The sequence below is a fragment of the Polyodon spathula genome, chromosome 1 (genome assembly GCF_017654505.1).
Source record: "Polyodon spathula isolate WHYD16114869_AA chromosome 1, ASM1765450v1, whole genome shotgun sequence".
NCBI lineage: Eukaryota > Metazoa > Chordata > Actinopteri > Acipenseriformes > Polyodontidae > Polyodon > Polyodon spathula.
Genome location: NC_054534.1, coordinates 44,148,513 through 44,175,563, shown reverse-complemented (window position 1 = coordinate 44,175,563; position 27,051 = coordinate 44,148,513). Strand labels below are relative to the sequence as shown.

The 27,051-nt window shown below is 38.2% G+C and overlaps 1 protein-coding gene across 1 annotated transcript; it reads left to right on the top strand.

The window, feature by feature from the left end:
* Window positions 1–75: 75 nt before the first annotated feature.
* Window positions 76–27,051, top strand: c1h9orf85 (chromosome 1 C9orf85 homolog). Its single transcript, XM_041256301.1, has 4 exons — window positions 76–285; window positions 15,683–15,789; window positions 17,056–17,169; window positions 26,605–27,051. Exons 1-4 carry the CDS (start codon window positions 184–186, stop codon window positions 26,828–26,830), a joined length of 549 nt encoding a protein of 182 aa, XP_041112235.1. The 5' UTR covers window positions 76–183; the 3' UTR covers window positions 26,831–27,051.

Here is a 27,051-nt window from a genome sequence, read left to right as displayed (position 1 = left end):
GATCAATTTAACCGTTGACAAACAATTATACTGAGGGAACCAATGAAAAACTATGGTGTTACTAGGTGAAATAATTAGCACGACAGGGTTTTCTTCCGGGTTGCCTGGCAAACTTGCATGTGGTTGTAGCGTCTACGCTGATTTAAGCGCATTTCATAAAGTAGTTATTTTTCTTCAGTAAATATGAGTTCTCAGAGAGGTAACGTGTCTCGCTCACGACCTCAAAAGCATCAAAACGCTACGGTGTTTAGAAATAACAAATACGGTGCAACTGTACAATTAAAGGTGAGTGCTGATTCTACTCCGTTAACTTGCTGTAAAGTGATAGTAGTCGTAGTACAGCAATATTAAATTAGAATAACGGATATGATACAGACTACGAGATACTACTGTAGAAATGTGCTGTGTAGTTGTCTGTTAATAGTAAGATGTTTGGTAACTTGTTTAGTTATTCTATAGATAAACAAATGAACGTTGACATATGTTACACTTTCAGTGCATGTTGAATTTCACTTGTCATAATTTTAGCCATTTTCGGGATTTATGTAAATCGTTGGGATTTTTTTGCGCGTTTGTTTTTGATATACTGTATGAAATTAGTGTTTTCAGTTACTTTCCAAAATGCTTGAGCTTTCTTTGTGTGTGTCAGAAAATATGTATGGTAGTAACTCGACAGTATGTGCACATTTAAGTTGTGCGTTGTTTCTGTACTTACAACGAAATCCCTATGATCTCGGGCACATTATTCTGTTTTTTTTTTTGTATGTAGGCATTTCTGTACATTTCGTCACATATGTTTTAAATCCTCTGTATTGTAAGTGTAATATGTCTTTAAATCCCAACAACAAGCATCCACTCCTCATTTGTAGTCTCGTTTTAAATCTCCCAAGCGGAGTCTCCAATAGAAATGTAGGAATGTGCTGTCTCTCAGTGGTTGGGGCGGGTTCAAAGTATTCACAACGAATCAGTGACAGATACAAGTCAGAAAGGCGGGATATTGCCCAGCAGCACAGGGAAATATGCGCTGCTTTAGGGTGACGTCACATCTATGTCGCTGGTATGTGGCGCTAAACAAGCAGGCGAGTCAATGGCAAAAGGCATCCTGTAAATTAAAAGGTCATTTTTATATAGAGTAAACGGCACGATATAATGTTGTGTTGCAGACTGCAACCATCATTCAGAAACTTTCAAGACACCAAGTGTACCATCATACACGAATGATTGTTAATCCTGATTTGAAAGCTTTCTCCATTTATAATTCGTTTTTTTAGTCTATGCAGAAAACAGTGAGCACCATATTGTTTAGAACTGCGTAGCAACAATATCCAAGAAAGTGTTTGTGACGAAAGCACAAGAGCCATATCATTATTTTTTTTAATGGGAAAAGTCAACGTGAATTGATTAACCATTTCCAGTTTTGCTGGTGTTTATTGGTAATCCACCGATTTATTTTTTTTTTTGGGGGGGGGGGGGGGGGAATTTTGTTTTAAAAAAAAAAAAAAAAAAATAGCTACTACTTTGCGATGTTATAATTGTTTCCAGGTAACCTGACAAAGTTCTGTGTTGCTGCTCTGGCAGCCCAAACACTGCATTTAACTTTAAATGATTAAACCAGCATTTCATTTCAAAAGCAAGGAGTGTTAACAGTACTTCAGAGTCGTTTTAAATCAACACCACAGACAGAACACAATAGGGCAATGATGTGCCAATGATGGCAAACAGTCCAGGACCTGAGGCAGCAGCAGCCCCAAACCATCACACTCCCATCACCATGCTTGATGGTTGGGATGAGGTTCTTCTGTTCGAACGCAGTGTTTGGTTTTCATTGAGGCCAAAAAGTTCTACCTTTGACTCGTCTGTCCAGAGAACATTGCCCCAGAAGTCTCGTGGATCATCTATTTGCTCTTTTTGGTAAAAAAGAAGGACAGCAATATTCATTTTAGAGAGTTGTGGTTTCCTCCTGGCTATCCTTCCATGAACACCATTCTTATTCAGTCTTTTTCTGATAGTTGAGTCATGAACTCACATTAGCCAAGGCAAGAGTGGCCTGCAGATCCTTGGATGTTACTCTGGGGTTCTTTTTGACTTCCTTGTTGATTTTCCGGTTTGTTCTTGGAGAGATTTTGGTAGGGCGACCGCTCCTGGGTAGAGTGACTGGTCTTGAACTTTCTCCATTTGTATACTATCTGTCAGACAGTGGATTGGTGGAGCCCCAAATCCTTAGAAATGGTTTTGTAACCCTTTCTAGACTGATGCGTATCAATAACTTTTTCTAAGGTCCTCAGAGATTTCTTTTGATCGTGGCATGACGTGTTTCCACACACCTGCATGGTGAAGGCCAAACTTAAATTTCTGATCTTTATATAGGGTGGGGACTCCCAAACTCACCCCTGAAGATCTACCTAATTATTTAAATACCTGATTTTAATTATCCCCTTAATTGAGCTGATAAAACTTGGGGTTCACTTACTTTCTCACATACCCTGAATCTTAATTACTTATTGTTTGTCTAATTCATTCATCATTTTGTTTCAAAAGACATAGAATTGGTTAATATAAACCCTACTAGATATTTAAGAAATGTCTGGTTTTGATTCAAGAAGGCTATCATGGTAAAACTATGGAATTTCCATAATTATCATTGGGGTTAACAAACTTTGTCTTGGCACTGTATATATATATTGAAGTGTGTCCTGAATTGTTATAATAATGCAATGCAAAATTAAAACTTAAATCCAAGTGCATTGAATGAAGTGGCTGAACTAACACCCTGATGTCACTTCAGTTTAAAGGTGTGTTTGGGTGAGCTTTAAATCAGTGAAAATCATGGGCATTTTAACAGAGGTTGCGTTAACATAAAATTTTGCAAAATAAATCCATTGGACGGAAAAATATTTTGTCTTGCATTCACGGGACACACAGAATGGGAAAGGGACGCAAACATGAATAGTCGCTGTATTCTATTACACCGCAGCAAAATTATTGTAAAATACTTGCTAGTTATAAATAAATAAATAAATAAATAATAAATAACAGCATTGATTAAGGTACACACTAATCCTGTAGGTGGCAGCAATGAGCCTTCTAATTGGCTTGCACAGCAATATTAACAGGGTTGTCTCCAGTGCTGTTGAGTGTAACGGGTCATTACGTTGTTACCTGGAAAAACGGCGCTGTATTCAGGCCGTTACGCTGTGCTTTCAGTTTGCGTAACAGCCAAAAAATAATAATAATCCTGTGAAACGTTGTTGATATTTTCTTTGTGTCAGAAATTGGTTTACTTTAAAATACTTGTTTCAGCTGTCAATACTCTTAATGGGTTGGTTGTGCCAGCATGTTCACTGGTGCGTGTAATGTGTGCGACACGGAGACAAGATTGAACTTTATTAGCACATTCCCCCCTGTTGACGGGTGAGACGCTGATATACAGCTCTATAACAACCAACATTTACCATAACTACGTTCTCTCTAAGACTTCCATTTAGTTACCTAATGTGGCTAAAGTAACAGCACTTTTTAGCCGCACTGGAAAAACTTTAGCCTCTACCAGTACTATAAGTAAGTTATAAACATATTGTTTCAGCAAGGCAAAAAGACGTGTATTTTATTTGACAACACGTAGATACAAATGCCAGACACTACCATTTACAATACACATAAATATTATATTTAAATTGCACTATAACCCATTTAATAAATGCCAAACTTAGTCCCACGTGAAAAAACGTCATTACAAATTCCCTAAATTGATTAGGTTTGCAGAGATATTCATGTAGATAGCAGATGGTGCTATTAAGCGCATGTTAATATTAATGTCTCCCTGACCAACCGCAGCTCTGTTACACAGATTGTACTAATGAGATTAATACTGTTAGTAGGATTGTACAGCCACTACTCTTTAAAACAAACAAGCAAAAAAAGTTTTTTAACCGTGTTTTCACCTGTGACTACTGACAGAAATATTGCACCTATTCTGACATTAAAACTCAATAAATCATAGTGACGAATCCTTCTATTTTATTAAATTATTCCTCTTTCGAATCCACTTTGTTAGTATTTCCAAAATATATTTCAACACATATTAAAGAGATAGCAAACAATGGGACGGGGGCAGGAGGGGGGGCTTATCTGTGATCCTGAAGTTGCGTGTTTCTGGCTTGCCATATGTGAATATGTGCTTTTGGGACCAGAGGGTATGTTTGCAACCGTGACTGCTTCACCTCCCTGTGACTAGTATCATGGTCATGTTTTAGTTCTCTGATATTCCCTGGGCTACATCTTTTGGAACATGATTCTGGTATTTGCTTTCCGTTTGGATGCCATGTGTTTGTTTTTTTTTTTTTTTTTTTTTTTTTTTAACATGCAGCGCCGTCCGCTGAATGTTTCCAATTCAAGGCTCTGTCCTCCCGCCAAACAACGTTTGTGGAGTAGTAGTGATTAAAAAAAAAATGTTTAGAAAACCTAGTATTTATGCTGTTTTTGAGAGAATAAAAACAGCACTAATCATAGACATAATCATAGGCCATTCTTAATGTTTTGAAAGGTAAAAACAGGTTTCTCAGTCGGACAGAAACGGTAACACTGGCAAAAGTCTCGTTTGCCCTCCGTGGAATGGCATCTATGTGTTGCTAGGGAGTACGTCACCCTATGACGGAGACTCTACATCTTCCTCCTGACAGCTGTAGATATAGAATATTATATATTATGACAACTACTTCCACAAAGCGTAAGCATGTGATAGCTTGTCCTGCCTCGTCTGCAGGGGGTTGCGAGCCCCTAGCCCCTAGCCCCCCACTCCTCCCACCACCACGCTGTGAGAACCCTGATTTAAGGATATTTACTTTTAAGCCCTGTCCACACTACGTAACCGATCTCGAGAACCTTACTCAAAATGTTTTAATTAGTCCAGCTCAAAGTGTCCACACTGAAGTACCATTTCATGTTTAGTTAGGCTTAAAGCGCACGCACACTATTACTATTAAAATAGCTTGGTTAATTAAAGGTAAATGCGAACATACACAAGTAGGGCTCGAAGTTTGAGTTTTATTTTTAATTAGAGAACGTCTCTTTAAACAAAAGTAGCTGATTTTGTTTCATAATTAAACTAACTCGCATTTCATTTTTGCAGTCGCCTAATTTAACGTTGTGCTTTTATTTTCCCCACTAGTTTATCAGGGATGTCCTGACAGAGTGTTTTTAAACATAATACTGAGCACTGTCTGCCCCTCCCCACTCCAGCTCGTGTTATCCAGCGGCAGACCTTTTTCTTCCTTCATTAGCCATCTTGACAGCAAAGCATTGTATAGCGTAAACTGTGTTGAAAGAAATGTCTCAGGACCCTTCTGCTCTTCGGGTTTTTTTTTTTTTGTTAAATGCCCGGAGACCAAAAAAAAAAGTTGAATGCAAACTTTGCATGCGACTGCTGATGTATCATGGAGGCACAACTAATCTCCTAAATTGATGTTATTTATTATTATTTGAGGTATGACACAGGCCCCGTTTTTGGGATGGAGCTGCATAAGTCTCGCATTTTGATTGGTCCGGGTCTGTCACATAAATTTGTCGTCACATGAGTGGTAAAGGTTACAGGCATTTTTAACATTGCAATCAGAGAAAGAGAGCGAGAAATCTGCTTTCCACAACCTTTCAATTAAAATAGAATGTGGTATTTTGCTGTACTAATATAACAAACTATGGGTTATTACTTTATATGAGTTATCATGTTATGGATGAATGTAAGAATCGTTTTTTTCTGTAGTAGTGTACTTTTTTCTTTATATAGCATATATCTATAATCGTTTGTGCGATGTATTTTAATATCAAATATATACACTATTCCAGTTTTGTTACAGGATACATTAGTTTCTCTAATGTAATCACAGTTTTAAATATAGACTGCCCCGTTTTCATTTACGTCACAAATTCTGAAAAATATTTTCGGGGTGTTCAGCCTCATTCATGTCTATGGCAGGGTTAAAAAACACATTTTCATGCATATCTCTTGAACCCGAGCATGTAGAACCACCATTGAAAGTGAAAGACTCAGGAGCACCCCAAACCACCTCCGAAAATGGCGCAGTGGTTCACCCAAAAACTCGAGTCGTGACGAAAAAAAAATTGCCGCGGAATCCTGGCACCTAGAACCGTGAAAACGGTGACTCCTTGTGCAGGGGCCACATGGGGCCCTGCTGAAAAAAAAAAAAAATCAAGTTCCTAACCTCCACAGAACCCAAGATACACCCCATCAAAAATGTCCAAAAACAACCCTTCGGAGTAATATCTCAGTGACCCCGGGGCCTATAACCCGGGTTGAATTTCCTAGGGTCATATCTGGGGCCCCTCTTTCACAGGGAGCCATCTGTTTTGAAATGCTACATTTTCAGCATGATGGCATATCAAGGTTGGATTTCCAATAGCTTTTGAGCTCCAGGTGCAAAAAGTCTGAACTGAGGTCTTTTCCAGCTGGGGACACATTGCTTGGAGGGATCGACAGGGGCCCCCAAGGTGGACCCCGGTAACGATTTTCAAGTCTCGGTGACCCCCGAAACCCGACATATAGCACCCTGAAAAATGTCTATGGGAAATCCCATTATAAAACACCTTTGGGGCAACGCCCGTCATCTGGCGGCGGAGTGGCGTACGAACCCATGTGATTTTCTTTAGTTGAGAGTCATGTGCACATGAATAGAGTGCTCCCTAGTTCCCTCTCCCAGGGGTTGTGGAGATATGAGGTATGATGAGACCACCCCCTATGGCAAATCCCATTATAAAAAAACCATCAGGGTAAGGCTCGGCAAATGGCGTTTGTTGGTCGTCCGAACTCGAAGGAACCCAATTTCTTTAGTTAAATCTGTTGTGCATCTAAAGAGAGTACTACCGAGTTTGTTGGCCCAGGATTTGTGGACTTGTGGGATGACAGTAGGACCAAAGAACTTGTCTTTTTAATTCCGTGTATCCAAATACTTGTCATTAAAAGTTTTAAGAATTTAAGGCTACAGTTTGTTATTCTGTCCCAAACCAGCAGTTTGTCACCCAGACTGTTCTGACATTAAATTATTTATTAAATAAACGGGGGGGGGGGGGGGGGGGGGTGTGATGTGGTTCATTTTAAATAAGATCTTCTAGACAGATGACAAACTGTTTGAGAGAGAAAAGTACCACTACAGAAAAAAAAAAATAATAATAATTCTTACATTCGTGCATAATAATTCACAAAGTAATAAGCCATAGTTTGTTATATTAGTACAGCAAAATACCACATTATATTTTAATTGAAAGGTTGTGGAAATAACGTTATCTGCAAACCAAAGCGGCCCAGAATTTGGGACATTAGGCAAAGCGGCCCAGAATTTGGGACGTAAATGAAAACTAGCAGTCTATATTTAAAATTGTGATTACATTTGAGATAAGCTAATGTACCCTGCAACAAAACTGTAGTAGTGTATATATTTGATATTAAAATACATCGCGCAAACGATTATAGATATGCTATTTGAAAGAAAAAAGTACACCACTACAGAAAAAAAAAAATTCTTACATTCGTGCATAACATAACTCCTATAAAGTAATAAGCCATAGTTTGTTATATTAGTACAGCAAAATACCACATTACATTTTAATTGAAAGGTTGTGAAAAGCAGATCTCTAGCTCTTTCTCTCTGATCAAAGTGTTAAAAATGCCTGCGAGCTTTTCCACTCGTGTGACGACATACTTATGAGACAGACGTGGACCAATCAAAATGCGAGAATGTTATGCGGTTCCATCCCAAAAACCGGGCCTGTGTCATACCTCTATTATTTAGTTTAGAAGTAGTGAAATATGATTGTGACTGTAACCTGTTTGGAAAGGTGACTGTTAAATAATGCTTTCTTTTGCCTAAGTTCACTGCAGTTGGTGTTGCTGCAGTGCAAACAAGCAGCATAAATTATGTGTATATGAATGTGTGCAGTATTTTTATTTAAATTATAAAAATGTGATTACTGTTCTCTAATTTGTTTTTAAACTACATGTGATTGTTTTATTTCATTTTATATGGATTACCTGTAAAGTAGGATTTTTATCAAGTAAACAAGTATGGTGACGTCACCAGTAAATTATGCTAATTATTACCATCAAAGGTTTCAGCCTTCCTTCAGGTAATGTGTTCTGAACCTTTGAAGCTCAAAATGTACCCTTTGTTGCAGCCCTACTTGCTTGTAGTACACAATTGTTTTTAGCACATTGTCACTAACTTTGTCAATTTAACTAGCGGCACTGCATAGTGTTAGACATTTTACTTGAGGAGCATTAACATGAACAGAAAATGTAAGGTCAGCAGACGAAAGAAAACATTTGAATCCCCATTAAAATAACGACATGATTTTTTTGGTATTGCCATCTGTTTATATAGTCTCATAACAATGTGCTGTGGTGCTGTTTTGTGATTGCACAAATCTTTTGCTTGTGCATAAGACGTGTGATTTCTTTGCAATCTCATCAAGCTTACTATGTCACGTCCATAACGCAAATTTGCACCTTTAAGAAAGGGTCTACATTTGTATTCCATAATGTCTATTTAAAAAAAATTAGCTTTGCAGAGAAAGATTGAAAAAATATAATGTAGCATACAACTTTTATAAAAACATTACCAAGAAAATGTTACCAATGTGTGTGGCAAAGTGCCCGCCTGTATATAGTATATGTGCGGCGTTAATATTTATTGTATTATGATTTATTGTTTGGCAGCATGGATGGGGTTAAAAGCCCCATAATAAAAGACCTTGTGCAGAATGTGACCATCTCAGAGTTAATTCATTGATTAATTGTTACTAATCAGGAGATGGTCACTGTATAAGTAGCCTGCAGTTTTCTGCACTTGTTGTGGAGAGAGTGAGAGAAGGCCTCTGAAAATGAAAGACACTAAGAAATCAAGGATCAGTGAAAGCTACTGCCCAGCCTGACTTGTATTGCTTAGTGTTTGTGATTTTGTTTTGTTTGACTATTTGTTGTTACTCTGTGTGTTTTTTATTTTTGTTCAAACCTTTTTGTTTTGAGTGTAAGTAAACTGCGCCGCAGCGCATTTTGCCCTGCAGCACTTGCCTCTGTTTGTTCCTACATCTAGCCTGATGTCACCACTCAGCCATTCCTGTGACAATTTTGTTTTAATAACACCATTATTTTGAATTGCTGTAAAATATGTTCCTTTATCCCAAGAAAATGTAATATTAGTAACTTGATATTACATACCCATGGAGTCAAAATGTGAAATTCTGTGTTTACAAATGTAACAAACATTTATTCAGCCATTGATACCGAAAATGTATGGAAGTCAGACTTATGAAAATGTTGCCTTTTTCTTCTTTAACAGTAACTTTAAATGGCTGTAAAGTAAAAAGGCACAGACTGAACAAAAATAATACATCCTGCATAATATACAACCTTTAGCAAAAATAGAGGAAGATATGTTTTTGATAAATGCAACTTTTTTTTTTTTTTTTCTCTATGGCCATGGTCACTTTATCATGGGGTTGCCCATTTTATAAGACTGAACTTTGGAAGCAGCATTATAATGTCCCTGCCTGCATGCAGTAAATTAGCGTTTGTGCCTCCATGTGAAGGCTTTCTTGGTAGCAATGAATGCATTCCTCTACACATCTCTCCTGTAACTTAGCAACAGGTAATTTCTAAAACAACTGTATAACACATGATTATAGGTAAACTGCCAAACAGCCTGATTCACACCTTTAGAGAAGAAATGCTGTTTCATTAACAGTTCAAGAAACCAAAAAAGTTCAATGGTGTTTTGAAATGAGTGCCAGTTTGTTTCAGAGAGATGTTTTCTTGTACACTTTGAATAAGCACAGTACATGGATTTACATAACTGTTTACTGCTTGTGGTTTTAATAAAATTATTTAGAAGTCTGAATGTAACAATATCTGGCACAACCATTTATTCTCTGCCTCAGGAGTCCTCTTTCTGTCCCTGTATTTTTTTTTTTTTTTTTAATTATTTTACATTAATTCAAACATTCATATTTGAAAAATAAAGTACAAGAAGTAACTGCGATAAATATAACTGCAATACTTGTAGTTCAATTTGTAGAAGTTAACTATTAATTTATCTTCAGCAAAGGCAAACATTTACAGTATCTATTGCTGGTTTCACAGACCCCAATTATCTATAATCTTTGGGGGGAGGGGTGGGATCACAACTTTTTTTTTTTTGATTGGTAGGTTTGTTTAGGTGTTTCTCATATTATGCAGAAATTACAAATTGTCGCTTCTTAAATGTGTGTGATCTATTTAAAATCAATATTTTAATGTCAGGTTCTTCAAACCAGATATATTGTGTTCCCCCCCACCCCCCACAAACTTATCTGTTGAATACTCTAAAGCAGTGGTACTCAACTCTGGTCCTTGAGATCCAATCAACTCCACGTTTTTATTCAAAGCAGGTTCTAATGTAGTTAATTGAAGCTACTAATGGGCAATTAACTAATTTAGGATTTGGTTGTAATAACGACTAGTACTGGAATGGATCTCAAGGGCCAGAGTTGAGTACCCTCACTTAAACTTTACTACCTAAGCACCCAAAACCTATGGATCACTGCCTTCTTGGGACCCATCATGATTTCCATTACAGAGTAAATGTTGAACTTCATGCTGATTTGAACTCTGCTGTCACCATGATAAGCACCAACTAAGAAGTTGCTTTACAGTAAACTAATGTGATCCATCTGCATTTCCATCCATTTGCGTTTCTTTCCATCTGTTGATGTTGATCTCCTGCCTGGTGTTGATGGCTGAAGTGTAATGCTGGGTCCAGGGATCAGCATATTTTACCTCCCCAGCGCATCAGCACACACAACGGCTGTGATGCTGGCTCCGGGGATCAACCACAGTGCGGTCTCCCCAGCGCATCAGCATGACAACCGTCTGGATTGAGCTAAGTAGGGTACATCTCTGGGGTCTTCAGCTGGGCATCTTCAGTCCTCTGTTTCGTCGACTAGCCCACGACTAGGGCTTAACGGTGATTCTGGTGTCCCAGCATCACCCCCTCCGTCCCCAACTCAATTCAGCCTGGCTTACTTACCTGTACATTAGCATTGCTTTCTTTCTGTTGTGCTTGAGATCTCCATCCAAAATCTTTCTGTCTTAACCACAGCCAGTTGATGCTTCTTTCTGCTGCTGCTTCAGTTGAGTTCTTCACTGCTACTCAACTCTTGGCCACTGAAACCAACATCTTTGAGAAACTGGGCTGTAGAGTGTGTCACAAATCCTCAACAACCCACTGGGTAAACTCGGACTCTCCATCCTTGCTGTTCCATTTCAGCAGCTAGCATACCAAAGTTTCTTCTTCTCATATGCCTCATATTGTCTTGTGTGTAATGCTTTAATGGAACTGGTGGCAACTTATTGGTCCGGTTACACTTGTCTTCCAATGCTAAGGCCAAACATCGCAGCTCTTGGTCAAGTAAACCATCCTTGGCTAAGACCCACCTTGCATCCTGTCAAAATATGCCTTAAAGTTGCTGGTAATGAACACAAAGGACATGAGGGATCCTCACCCACCCAGAGGTTTAGGTTATGTGGTGATCTGATGAGGAAACTGATCCTGCTCTGTTCCATTGTCCATAGGTCTTGCCAGTCGATCTTGTGTTGTTCCACACTCCCGTTTATCCATTCTCCTGCTTTGCCTGGGAAACGGCCTTTACACATCTGATCCTCTCCCCCTGCTTTTGCACCTTATTGACTACCAGCTTCCTTTGTTGAGCTGAGGTTGCCTTGTGCCATGTAGGAGGAGCTGAACTGAGACCAAGACCCCCTCTTCCATGCTGAACTGTAATATCACTGATTTGAAGGGAAGCCTTAGCATCTTCCAGAGCTTTCTTTGCTGCCCATTTTCTTCCAGTTTTTAACACAGGTGCTGCCTCCCTTATGCATTTGTCACATGAATCTACTAATGTCATTTCCGGTCGGACTTTGGCGCACTTAAACTCTTCGGTTAGAGCAGAGACTGGTAGCTGCAGTATTCCTTTACCATAAAGTCCCACTCTGCTGAGGCAGCATGGAACTCCCAACCATTTTCTGATGTATGAACTGATTAAACCTTCCAGCTTCTCAACTGTTGTCAAAGAAACCTTGTACAGTCAGTGGCCACAGCAGTCTTGGCAGTAGACCAGACTGAAAGCACCAGATTTTCAGTTTGCTCGGTAAAGCACTGCTGTCTATGCTCTTCAACCCTTCCACTGCTTGTTGTCTAACTTCTCCCACATAAACTGTGTCCTTTAGATCCCCGTCGTACCATCTCCCTAGACTTTTCACTGGCTTCTCGGACACTGTTGGTATTGTCTCACCATTAATGTAGAACCTTTTATCTACTACTTTACCTTTTTTTAATTATAGAGATGCTCCTGGATTTAGTGGGCTTGAATTGCATTTGTGCCCATTCAATGTTATTAGTTAATTTGCCCAATAACCTATTAGTGCAGACTACTGTTGTGGTCATTGTTGTCATGTCATCCATGTATGCATCTCATATTTGATAATGCAAATAAAACTTTTTTTAAAATGTACTACTGAAAAAATAAAATAAAATAAAATAATTTCAACCCCAGGTAGTGAAACCTATTAAGGGGCATTTACTGGGAGCAGTGAGGTTTTTGGGAAATTTGCTACCAGCATGTCAGTTCTTGGTTCAGATCATGCTCCAACTTCAGCCGGTTCCTGTACTTGTTCTTCAGGTATGACAACGTTGATCCAGATTCACACAGGTAGGTGGTTCCAAACAACCAAGTTTAAAAAGTTTTCCTGCTGCTGATGGGAAATCCAGAATTCTGTGATTTTGTCTTTTGCTTCAAAAAGCACTTTGCTGCTTCCATTCGCTTGCATTGATATTCATGCTTTCATCTCAGCCACAGTTAAACCCAAGTCCGAGGGTGTAGTAGTCAGCAAGGGGAACCTTACCCACTAATATGGTAATAATTATAAAATATCTCCTGCAGGCATGTCATGCGCTCCAGTATGTCATGTTGTTAATTTTCTGTAAGGAAATTCCTATTCCTTTCAAGAAAGGCAGAAAGTATAGGGAACATGCCATATTCTCCAAGTACCAGTCTAGAATGCCACAATTTTAGGTGTGCCATAAACCCTTGAATGAAGTCTTGGAGAATCAGAATGTTGGACTCCCTGCCTTGAAGATCCAAGTTCAAGTAATTCAGTTTTCTGAATGTTCACTAAATATGCCACATTGACAACCTGCTGGTATCAAGAAAGAGGGCAGAAAAGTCATAATTCTTTCTCCCACAATCTATCCAGTACCCTCCCCCTGGACAACTATCTGACCTCTGGATCGAACAGCAAATGTCCATGGGCAGCCCCTGTCGTCTTACAAAGAGCACTGAACAACGTGGATTGTGTTGGATGTCACACGTTTATTATTTTGACAACTCTTCCCAGATTTAATTGCATTGACTTGGATGCCAGGGCCTCTCTGTGCAAAGTACAATGTGTCACTGTATCATCAGGTACAAGTTTTGTAACATGCAATAAAACCTGATTTATAACTCCTCTTACCCTTAGCACCATTTGTACAGATCGCTACACAATCGCCCTGTTTCAACTGCAAGTCCTTCAATCTTGAAAATGTCCTTCTCTAAGTGGTCACAAAAAAGAAATTCCTCTTGAATATCTCCATCACTCACAAACCTAACAAACACCATTAGCTGAAGCAGTCCAGACACATCTGTTGATTCATCCAACTGCAGAGGAATTTTTTTGTAGTCTCAGATTTGCGCTACAAAAGCTTTCTGAATATTGAAAGACATGTCCGGAATCCTTTTTGCAATCGTATCATGAGAAATGGATCAAATCCACTTTCTTGGCTACTTCTTCACCTAAAAGACTTTCTCTCCTGTAGTGTGGGGTTTCTTCTTTGTGTCCACAGGCTAACTTGGAAAGATGCTTCTAAGACAACCCAATTTCCTTGGAATGCCTGAAACAGATTAAGTAATATAGCACAATAAATGTATACCAGTCCAGCTCCTGCCATTGCATCTTGGCATTATTCCTTAACAGGAGTAGAACGTTACTGCTTTTAAAAGGAACACATACTGTGATGAGAGAAAGAAAATCAATACAGTACTGACTGCAAGTGTTTGTTTTTTTTGTGGGGGGGGGAGCTGGAACGTATTGATTTTATTTTTTATTTTTTTTCATTATTACAATAGTTAACTTATTCTCTTATTGTGTTGTAGGGATTCAATTAAATTGACTTTTTATCCCCAAAGTTGTAGTAAAATTAAATGATTGAGCACACGGTGCATTTTGCGAGTACTCAAATATTGTTTGCAAGATAATTTACAAAACAATGTAACTCTATCTATTCATTGTATTTTTTTAAAATTTCTGAAATTAATCTTGTTTAATAATAAACAAAAAGAAAGCTGTTCCCCCCCCATTTCATTTCCATTGATTTATGAGATGCAAGGGTTCAGTGTAAAAACACAAGGCGCCACAACATGTAATGTCAATCAATACAAATTTAGTCAATTTGAATGTACTTTTCCACTGTCGAAACACTTTTTTTTTTTTTTAAATGTTGACTTAGTTTATTTGGCTTAAGGCTTTCATTTGGTAAAACCTCCCCAGAAAGCCCGCATTGTGGCCACTCCAGTATTCCGAAAAGCTTTTACAAATTCAAAATTTAAAAAAATATCTGTATTTTCGTTTATCGTAATAATTACCTGCTTTCAAGTTCTTGGATCACTGTATAATGGTAGTAGTCGTAAGAAGACGTCCTCGGGTTGGTGCAGACGCGGAAAAATGCTGACAGTGAAATAAGTGAGAGAGGTGGCATTCATATTCCCGCTCTGTGACTCCTTAAAGGTGCTCGCGACCCTCTTTTGAGCCGAGACCCATAGTTTAAGAACTTGAATTTTACTTGAATGAGTGCCATAGTTTACTTAATAATTGTTGCAGCTCAAACCCTGTGGCATTTGTACCCTGATGATGGCTACTTTCAAGACAATAATGCTGCCGTCTGCCAATGCCACAATTGTGTCTGATTGATTTGAGGAGCATGACAGTGTTTTTCATAGCCACCACAATCCCTGGATCTCAATGCAATTGAGATTGTTCAGGATACATTTGAACAACTCATTTGCCATCACAATCCTCTCCACCAATTGCCAGCAATATTAATGGCTGAATGGCTGTGATCAGAGCAAACTGACCTAAGCCGATATCAGGTGAAAATGTGCTTGTGCTTCGTGGTATTAAGTCCCTTTAGTTGTAGTTCAGTCTTGATCCAATGTCTTACAGCAGTCAGACCATGTGAACTGCAGTGTAGCAGAGGAACCAGGATGTAGCCGTTTATGTGTAACACATTGGAAATATTTGTATATCCTGCATGTAAAACAAACGTGGAAAAAAAAATACAAGATTACAGTAAGTTGAATTAAAAAAAAAAAAAAAAAAAAAAACTGTATAGCACCAAACATGCCTTATACTTTCCTCTGAATCCTATTGCTCAAGTGTGAAAGTAAATGATGCTGAATTATAAACCAAAAGTGAATACCATCCTCTGAACAAAATGTGTACAGGGAAACCTACTTTAGCAATTTTTTTTTTTCATTGTTAATTTTGTAACATGTTATATCTTTAATGTGATACACGTTTTAATATTTTGTTACTATTTTATAGAAAGCAAATGCTAAGGTCCATGAAGGTGTTTGTCAGCGCTGCAAAGATGTATTGGAGTGGAAAATAAAATTTAATAAATACAAAGCACTTGATCAGTCAAAAAAATGGTAAGTTAATGAATATTCCGAATTATTTTCATATTCTGTAGTTTTTTAGTTTTGTGTTTTTTTTTTTTTTTTTTTTTTTTTTTTTTTGTTAAATCCAGTATTTGCATTTGGGCCATGAGGATGTTGGATGCAAATTGTTATCATTTTAAGAAACTCATTGATTAGAGTGAAAATGTAGTTGTGTATCTCGTCATCCCTGGATTGGATGTACCAGCTGTAAAGTTTAAGATTTTTGGTGTGTGTTTTATTTTTAACACCCAGCATCAAACACTACCTTAAACTTCCCAAAGCCGGTCTGCATTTTGATTAAATAGCAGGCTTTTCCAGTCTGCTTTTTTTATAAAGGTGTTGCCATCAAACAATTGACTGCAACTGTAGACTCCAGATTCTGTACGGAACAAATCAATACTCTTGAATAATTAATAATGATTGATCTTCTTGTCTCAAAGGCAGCTTTCATTGAAATTATGGAGCCCTAAACCATGTCTGTGCAACTAAATGACATCACCGGATTGTGGTGTGATTGTTGGTTACTAAGATAATGGGCATGTAACCTGCATTCTGTGCAGTTACCAACACACTGCTAGGCAAGGACATTTTGTTCAACTGTTCTTGATGGTCTACGCAATTATGAGCCTACTCTTTACTATAAATAACTTATTATTTTTTTTAAAATCTATTCTAAAATTGAAACAGGCTGGAGAACCATTTAAGCAACAATAAGGTTAACATTAGGTCAGTCTTATTTTAACTTTGCCTGTTTCCATGGTAATTGATATTCCTTTGAACTCGGATATATAAATTTTAAGTAATGTCTATAATACATTTACTGTGAATGAGAATTTCTGCAGTTTCACACCTAATTCAACTAAATTGAAATTAACTGGGCTGGAATTTAATCAATTACCACCTGGGTATATCTGCTCTAGATATCAGATAAGGTGTTACTGTATTGGGTTTATAATGGCCTTTCACTTGCAAAAACAATTACAGAAATATTTAGACTCACATTTTGTTGAAGAGAAATGTTATACAGTATTTAAGTCGAATAGTGTCATCCATTTTCTGGGCTTTAAATTTTCCAAATGCAGAAATTTGTAATAAATGTACACACTCACTCTAAACTAGAATACTTAACTAAATGGGCAATAATCAATTTTAGTTCCAACAGGAGTGTTTTAAGTAAATTTTAAAATTGAAGTGCAACATTTTGATCTTCAGCATTCCTTGAACTGAGACTTCTCTAATATCTTTATTTCATTACAGTGTTAAATGCCTCCAGAAGACTGTGAGAGATGCCTATTACATTATGTGTAAAGCATGTGCTCTCAAACTGGATCTCTGTGCTAAATGTGGAAAAAAAGAAGAAATTGTGATTCCGTAAGTTTGTTTTGTTTTTCACACTTCGTGCTAGTAAAGAATGACATGTTAAAAGACAGCATTGTTTATCTGAAAATGTAGATATCTGTGCCCATGCTTACAGGATTAGATCTGGTTGAAAACTGGGTAATTAAATAATTACATGAAACCCTACAGTAATTGTACTGTCTGTAAACAATATAATTTATTAAAGTATACTGTTAATAATAAATAGTAAACAGATGTGAATGAATCAATTAATCGGTCCTTGGAAATTCTGGCCTATGATTGGTTAAAACCTCATCATAGGCGCAAAAATAGATTGAACTATTGCCCAAACAGCCCTCCACCACCGGGCAATAGTCTCCCTTTGACATCTGATTGGTTCACATCACTGTCAGTCCTGCCCCTTTTCAAAGGAACATACCACCCGTCCTGTGCACTCCTCCCAACAAGAGAAAATGGCTGAATGTGAAGAAACTGCTGTAGAGCGATTCTGTGACTTAACAGAATGAATTACGAAACATACTACAAAAGAAAGATGTTCCAAATACTAAAATGGTGATTTAAAATGTCACTGTTTTCTGACTTTCTGAAATTCAACTCGATGATGTAAACAAATATAACGGCAGGGATCTAAACTGTATTATGCAGTACTCAGCAAGCCAGATGGAGAGCTGTACGCCAAAAAACTTTGGTAACTATGCTCTATACAGAACTATACCATGTTCTTTAATTTACTATTGCTGTATAAGCTATATTTAAACACACTATATAGTCATATTTACTATCCAACCTTGCCCCACTTATTTTCTTGACTGATTCATGTATTAAGTATGTACTGCACAATCAGCTCATAGTGGAAAATTAAATACCCCTCGGAAGGCCAATAATTTTCCACGATAGCCTTCCTCTCCAGTTCATATATACAGTGCCTATAGAAAGACTATACCCCCTTTCAAAATATTAACATTTTGTTGCCTTATAGCCTGGAATTTTAAAATGCATTAAAATATATATATTTTTTTTCCATTTATCTACACATCCTACCCCACAACTTCAAAGTGAAAAAAATTTCAGGCTAAATTCAGCAGTTCCTGTAGGTTCCCTCTGCTGGGTAGTGCATTTCAAAGCAAAGACTCAACCAAGGTGCTTTCAAAAGAACTCCGGGACAAAGTTGTTGAAAGATCTGGGGATGCGTAAAAAAAAAATATCAAAGTCCTTAAATACCCCTTGGAGCAAGGCCAAGACAATTAAGAAGTGGAAGGTGTATGGCACCACCAAGACCCTGCCTAGATCAGGCCGTCCCTCCAAACTGGATGACCAAGCAAGAAGGAGACTGATCAGAAAGACTACCAAGAGGCCAATGGCAACTTTGCAAGAGCTACAGGTTTTATGGCTAAGACTGGTCAAAGTGTGTATGTGACAACAATATCCCAAGCACTCCACAAATCTGGCCTGTCTGATAGGATGGCAAGAAGGAAGCCATTACTCAATAAAGCACTCCTTGAATCCCATTTTGATGTATGGAGAAAGAAAGAAAAAAAACCAAAAAACTGGAGATTCTGTAGTCATGTGGCAAAAAGTTTTGTGGTCTGACAAAACTAAAATGGAACTTTTTGCCCTAAATGCAAAGCGTCGTTTGGCACAAACCCAACACAGGGCATCCCTACTGTGAAACATGGTGGTGGAAGCATGTTATGGAGATGTGTCTCATCGGCAGGGACTGGGGCACTTGTCAGGATACAAGGGAAAATGAATGGAGCAAAGTACAGAGAAGTCCTTGAGGAAAACCTGCTGCCCTCTGCAAGAAAGCTGAAACTGGAACGGAAGTTCACTTTTCAGCATGACAACCAAAGCTACACTGGAGTGGCTAAGGAACAAAAAGGTAAATGTCCTTGAGTGGCCCAGTCAGAGCCCCAACCCAATCGAAAATTTATGGCATGACTTGAATATTGCTGTCCATCGACACTCCCGAAGAAATTTTGACGGAGCTTGAACAGCTTTGTAAAGAAGAATGGTCAAATATTGCCAAATCTAGGCATGCAAAGTTGGTAGCAACCTAGTTGTAATTGCTGCCAACGGTGCTTCCACCAAGTATTAATCAGGGGTGGAGTCTTATCCAATTATGATATTTCAGTTTTGTATTTAATATCTTTTTTCTCAAAAACTTTTCCCCTTAATACTGTGGAATGTGGTGTGTAGATAAGTGGGGGAAAAAAAAGCCTAATTTAAATGCATGAAACTCTGAGGCACTGACGCAACAAAATCTGGAAAAAGTTCAAGGGGGTGTACTTTCTGTATGCTCTGCATGATAGCCTACTAAACCAGCCATCGAAAACAAACCTCTATCTCCGAATCATTTTCAAATGTTGTGTCCTATGAACCAGACAGTAAACAATGGAAACAAATTACAGAGGCAGTAACATATCGCGTTGCGAAAGATATGGTTATTGTCTACACTGTAGAAAAAGAGGACTTGAAAGTTCTTGAAAACGATCGACAAGAAATACACTAACCTGTGGTCAAGCCGGACGACTCATTACATACATTAGCCTAACTGTACACTACATTGATTGATTCTGATTGGAATTTATGCAGCAAGTGCTTGCAAACAATGTACTTTCACGAAGACCACACTGGTGAAGCAATCGCAGCAGATCTGCATTATTACAATTGGTGGATCAAACGTCATCAAAGCTGCAGAACTAAATGCGTGGATTAGATTTCAGTGTTTTGGACAAAGGCTTCACCTTGCTATCGGTAAGTCTTTTATTTATATCAACAGTGTACCTGCCTTGGTGTTATTTAGTCAATTTACTTTTAATATTGAATATTAAACTATTTTTATACCCAACGTTTTTGTTTTATATTAGTAAATATACCTTTTGTATCAATGGCAATGTGATAGTCTTTCTCAGTCTGTTTGTGGCCTTAATGTGTGAAAACCCATAGAAAGGAAAGCATGATATGTTTTGTAAACTATTGAAACATACACAGTTTGGAGAGTTTGGGATCGTATTATATAAAAGCAGCTTTTAAAAGTGCTTCTGCTTTGACAGTCTGGTTCTGCATCAGGCTATTAGACATTTATTAGGTTAAAAATAACTATACAGCAAAAAGGTACAGTTTTGCATAAATTTGCAAAATTAAAAAAAAATATATAGTAATTTGGATAATGACTTTTAACTATTACAGTCCTTTACAAAGTCCTTTTGGCATGAGTAAAAATTAAATGCAGGAAGGAATTGTATGTCTATTATTATTTTACATAAATGGATATCAAAATGGCAATTTTAAAAACTGTTATGTAGTACTGTACTAGCTGGTTGTTATCATTCTCTTGTATACAGCAACATGCTTTCTGGTGACTAATTCAAACTTGGCAAGATTACAGCGTTTATATTTTTATATAAATTATTCCTTACATTGTGTTTTTTTTTTAAATTTTTTATGGAAAACAGAATTCAAGGGGATAAGCGCATTGACTGTGCCATTGATGTGTGCAAGAGGTGAGCGCTTTCTCTTACAGCTGGAAGAAAAGAAAAGCGCTGAATTTAGCACAAGCTGAGCTCAGTCTACATCAGCACCAGATGATAACGCAAACACCTGCTCGCTGGGGATCACGGCTGCAAGTGATTCAAAGGGTGCTGGAACAGGAAAAGGCAATCACATAAGTCCTAACTGCTGACAGAAAAAACTGGTACATTGTGCTTGATTCATTGATTAAGTCTTTGGGAACATTGGTGGATTTCACAGATGTTCTGTCAGGTGAAAACTACGTCAGTCTCCTACCTCAAACCTGTTTTGTATCTGCTTAACAACAAGATTTTGACCATAGAGGAAGATGAGACTGAACTCGTAGTCAATCGAAGAGAAGATTTTGAGTTACTGGAATGAAGTATTCCGACTCACACGCCCAAGATCTGCTTGATGTCTCGTCTTTTATCGACCCTAGATTCAATGTGCAGTACATCAGTGAGGACAGGGTTGCATCAATCATAGCAGGCGTGGTTTTGGAGGTTGAATCTCTGCTAAAGCAGGAAAAGAGCTTCACTGGCACAGCTAGTAACACTGAAACCGAATCTCGGAGTAGGAGAAGCAGCAAATAAAGGGGCACCGGCTAAAAAACTTAAGACCTTGGGCAGCTTTTTTAAGTCCAGCATATCAGGAGCTACTAATGTGTGTAGTTCTTGAAAAAGACAAAATATTACTTGAAGTAAATCATTACATGCATACTGCTTTGGCTGACAGTGAATCTGATCAATTGATCTGGTGGAAAGCTCAACACATTAACTTACCTAGACTCAGCGAACTTGCACAGAATTATTTGTGCATACCAACAACAAGTTCTCCATCTGAGAGAGTTTTCAGTACCTGTGGTAACATTGTTACTTACAAACGTACAAACCTAAAACCTGACGTACTTGACAGACTTCTGTTTTTGGCAAAAACTAAATTGTAGCGGGGGGAGCATAACTACAGCTGGGGGAGTGAGACGACTACCTCCTTTTTTTTGTATAGTTTTTGTTGTCAGGGCGGGAGTTCTTAACATGCAAATCTCCATGGTAAGTCTGACTCAGGACTTGATAATTGAAGGTACAATAATTATTTAATTACCTGAGTCAGATATAATTGGGGAGGGAGCTTTTGTGGATGAAGGGAGTTGCAAAACGCAGTACACAATAAAATTGCACAAGAGAAGTGCTTAACAATCCCAATCCTCACGTGTCATGAGTTCTTGTTGTCCTCTGCACCAACCACCCTGTTACAATAGTATGTACAAGAAATAAACAAAATTAACCTTGATCTTTTTTTTTTTTTCATTAGAGTTGTTGTCGTTTTGGTGAAATTAGTCAGCTTTCATATTTTGTTGTGTACTACTCATTTAATCAAACCTAGTAGTGTAAGACGTTGCTTGTATCGTTCATGACGTTTTTCAAATCAAGTAAGCTTGTTTTTGTGCATAAAAAACAATAGAGTTGCAGCCAGTGTCATCTTACTTAAAGGCAGTCAAGTTGAAATCGTAAAATAATTTAAAAGTAGGCTACAAATGTGGTAGCGGACTGTCTCTTTAGCGCGTACGCAAGAACTTGCAGAGTTGATCCAACTGTGTTGAGAATTTCAAAAGAAAGCATTTTATGAGATTTTTAAGTACAGGTACTGGGAATATGACTGCACGCCCAGAGGTTCCATTCGGTAATAAAAATACTGTTAACTAAAAGGCTCAAAACTATAAATTATGCGCGTCCCTTGTTAATAGCTGGCAGTGTGTTTTTCATGCAACAGTTTTTGTAGATTCGGTATTCAGCCGAATCCCAAAAACTTGGATTCGGTGCATCCCTAGTTAGTATTGGTATTTTTTTAATCAACTAAATATGTTTATAAACTAGAAACCTTAACCTTTGTGGTAAAATGAAGAGGCTTACGAACACAAAACATTATTTTACAATGTATTGTTACCTGTTAAGTCTAATTGTCCGTACCTTTTTGACTTGCTGAAAAAAGATTTAATTGATAACTGTGTAAAAGTGTGATGCAACATGTTTGCTACCACTTTACCACATGATACAAACCTTCTCTCCTATGTATGTGGATGAGTGCAGTGGTCATGTGAGTAGTCCAGACCCAATGAGAAGCTATCGTTGCCTATGGTTGCCAAGGAATAAAACATCAATAGAAAATGTAAACATGTTTACTGGCACCAGAATTTAATGCTGCTGGTGTTATATAAGGTGAGCATTTTGCGCACACCTAACAAACACACTAAATCTCACAGCAGTCCGGTTGAGCACGGGGCCCCCAGAAGGGTGGAGGACCTAGGCCAGTGGTTCTCAACTTTTTCTGATTACTGTACCCTTTTCTTTTGTCTGGTTTATCTTGAGTACCCCTAAATTACCACATACACAAAACAACTTGCTAATGTGAACAGATGCACAAGCAAGTACAGCAACATATTAATACTAACATTGTTTTTCATATAGTCCCTGATCTATGTTTGAAAAATAGTCAATATGCTTACAGTTCAGTGCGAAACTTGACCCTGTCTTTTGCTGATGAGCTTTGCCATCCTGGAGTGCAATGAGGCAGTAGCAGTTAAGCTTTTTTTTTTCAAAATTTAGTCTGTTCCTGTGTTTTGTTTTGATTTGGGACATTGCAGAAAATGACACTTCACACAAGTAAGTTGATCCAGATGGTAGCAGTTAATCCAAAGCATGCTTTCCCAGGTCAGGGTATTCTTTCTGGCCACGGTCTGAGGACAGCTCCAAAAGTTTTTCCTGCAGGCTGGCAGATAAGGGGTTTTGGACCCAGTCCATTTAGGCAGATTTTTTCTCAATGTCAGGAAAGTGTGACTGAACTCACAAGTCACTTGGGCCAAGTGTCCTACTACAATTGGTTTAATTTTTGCTCTCTCGATTTCCCCGTCGCAGAGAAGCACCAGGCTGAGGAAAACAGCTAAAATCCCCCCCTCAACATTTTGTCTTCCAGAATTCAATTTTCTTGATCAAACCACACATTTTGTTATACAGATTCAGGATGTTGGTGCCTTGCAAGGACAGGTTCAGGTCATTCAACTTGCTAAATGCATCGGCAAGATAGGCGAGTCGCGCTAACCACTCAGTGTTTTCAAACACAGAGGCAAGAGAGAATAAATGTTCTGATAGGAAGGTGTTCACTTCAGCTCGCAATTCAAACAGCCTTTGCAATACCTTCCCTCTGGAAAGCCAGCGCACCTTTGTATGGAGCAACATCACAACTTGATGAAATTTGATTATTTTTATGGTGTCATTTAACACTTTGTGAAGCTCAGTACTCATCTTTTAGAAGCCAGCACTTCTCTGTGTATAACGCAGTGCAACCACTGCACAGAAGGATTTTCTTTCCTAACCAAGCTATGACTCCGTTCACTCTCCCTGTCATTTCTGCGGCTCCATCAGAGCAGACATATTTCAACGAATCCCAATTTGGACTGTGTTCAGAGAAAAGATCATTAATCGGGTTAAAAATGTCCTCTCCGGTCACTTTTGCTTTTAAATTTGTATTGTCTTGTATTGCTTCCCCACTAACATCTATAGATTCATCAAGTTGGAGGGCAAATTTAGTTTTCTACAGCTTGTGAGACAATGTCCTCGGCCTTGTCGTCGATCCTACAACAAATGGTGTCATTTGACAAGGGTACTTTCTTGAGTGTCTGATGCTTTTTTATCAAGCATGTTTTCTGCTAGGGCCACAGCAGCTGGAAAAATTAATTCTTCTGCAATTGTGTATGCCGCCTTTGATTTTACTACAAGCAGCAAGACCGCATATGACGCCTCAAGTGCTTTGGCTGAGGTAACTGAAGCTTTGTGCATTGTAAACTGGCAAGTCTTGAACTCCAGAAAGTTTTCTTTAAAAATAAATAAATAAATAAATAAATAAACTGCTGGCTAACCGACATGTGCAGGGTGTTTTGTGTTCAGATGTCGTTGTAAATGCACTGGCTGCAGTTTGACAAAATTTCTCCACAGAAGAAACATAACGGATGAGGTGGAACGGCAATTGTGGAGGTAAATCCAAATCTGATGTAATCCTCACGAAACTGATGGTGTTTTGTTTCCTTTTTGGGGGTTTTCCAAATCCGATGTATTGGTTTCACTGCTACTGCTCCCAGCACTGCGTTTTAAAAATGTATCCATCCTAATTAGCTTCAAGTATGCAAAAGCACAATTGGAAACACGTACATGTGATAAACTAGTTACCGTGGTTACAAATGCAACTACGTAAACGGTAAGGTATGTTACCCTAAAATACCGTATATACAGATCAACTTAACAGAAGCGGCAAATGTTTTGTGAAAGTTTTTAGTTTTTGATACTCAATATTTTATATGCTGAACTTGACAAATATGTAAATTAGCTATAGTACCCCTCTAGTAGACGATCACATACCCCAGGTTGAGAACCATTGCCCTAGGCGACTGCCTCACTCACTTTGCCTTAGTGTTGGCCCAGGGTATATGGAGATATACAAAAGTGGCCACTGCAATAATCTAAAACTTGAAACATATATACATGCAAGATTATTTTGATCCAACACAAAAGTGCAATAACATGGTACGTTGCACGAACAGCTAGTAGTCCTCATATTTTATTTACAAAGTTTGTACAATCAATGGAAAAACATACTTCTGTAGAGTTACGTATTCGTTCTGTTAATAAATAAATGTTTTAAAGAAACTCCATTCCATTTAACAGCTTCTCCTCTTCGCTTTATCTGCAGTGCTTGATTTAGAGTTGGGCCGGAACCGGCAGGTGTCCGCTGGTGAATCGCAAAGCAGATCGAGTTTGGGTCGGAATGTGAACTTTTTTGCAGTTTGCAGTTTGGGTGCAGTTCAAAAAATGTAACTTTTGGGTCAGGTTCGGGTCTGAATTTGAATCGCCAAATGTCCTTTCAGCGTACTCGTCTGTAACCCTTTCCCAAACAATGTATTAAAAGGTAAATGTACTGATATTTCCTGCACTAAAGCAGGAGGCGATTTAAGGAGTCAGCTGACTAAGCGGTGTTCTCTGTTTGTATTGCAGCTTGTTTGATACGTCGCAAGATTCTTTTGTAACGTCTGCTTGGTGATATTAAAAATGTATGTGGACGAGGTTAAACAAAAAATAGCGCAGGTTTATATCACGCGGTGGATAATACTGCGAGAGGGTCAATCACAAGTGCGGAATTCTTTTTAAATCATAGTGAATGAAAAAAATGAATGTGGGATTCTTTGCTTGTAAAACCTGTCATTGTTTTTGAGTACAAAACTGGTACATCATCCCTACGAAAGCACAGGTGTAGCTCCCTTTCAACTGGTGGCAAGAAAAGAGTAGACAGGTATTTTATAGTAAAGTAGAGATAGTTAATGTTAAAATATATCCAGACCACTAGAGAAAGCTAATGTTAAAATATATCCAGACCACTGGAGAAAGCTACCACGCTGTACAGCCTATTGTATAAACTCGGTCTGTGGAGGATGGCAGAGATATGTGCGTGTGAATGTGAGTGAGCCAGTCGACACAAGCCATAGGTAAAGGACAAACGGCTGTGGGTTTGGGCTGAGTTGCAGGTCTTATGAAAGCGTGTTGGATCGTGGGTAAGAAGATGGTGCTGCAGCGAGTTGCGGGTTTAGTTCTGGGTCGGAAGCAGGTTGTAAAAATCGGCCACGTGCAGGACTCTGCCTTGACTGATTGATTTGATTGTTTCTTTGTCAAGAAGCCAGGTGACATAAGGAAGTACAGCACACAGTGGAAAATTTAATTTGTTTTGCTTTTTTTTCTTTAGTATAATAATGGGAGATTAAAATAAAGGGAACATAGATATTTCATATGAATAAATCCAATATACTAACCTTAAATCTTAATATTCAGCTTTAAGATTTATTTATGTATGTATGTATCTATCTCAACATTTAAAATGTTCTTTCCTCTTTCTTAGTCTGAACACTGAACCAAAGGTAGGAGAGGAATGTTCTGAGGAATCTGGTCACAAAGGGAGCCACAGAAAAAGAAAAGATGATTGTGAAGAGGACTTTGATTTCGACAGTGAGCCTGATGATTCTGACAGTGATTTGGAAGAGCAGGAAGAACGACTATCAGAAACAGGGAATGGAGATCTCCCTGACATCTCTTCAGTTAAAATACTGAACCCTACAAAGCAGTAACAGAGATGATGAGAGTACTGTGCTTTTTTACAGTATACACTTTATGTAACTAAAATGCAAAGTGAGTGGAATGTTATCCAGAAAATGAATGTCTGTATTGCACACATTTGAAGGAGGAAGTACACATCAGCTCAATCCATTCAATAGGTAAAGTTCTGTAAAGTATGTACTGTATAGAACATTGCTGAAACTATTGCAAATAAATGTTTAGACTTATGATA

Coding starts and splice junctions, on each gene's coding strand:
- c1h9orf85 (XM_041256301.1), top strand. CDS start 184: ATGAGTTCTCAGAGAGGTAACGTGTCTCGCTCACGACCTCAAAAGCAT. Junction 286..15,682: donor GTGCAACTGTACAATTAAAG/GTGAGTGCTGAT, acceptor ACTATTTTATAG/AAAGCAAATGCTAAGGTCCA. Junction 15,790..17,055: donor CTTGATCAGTCAAAAAAATG/GTAAGTTAATGA, acceptor ATTTCATTACAG/TGTTAAATGCCTCCAGAAGA.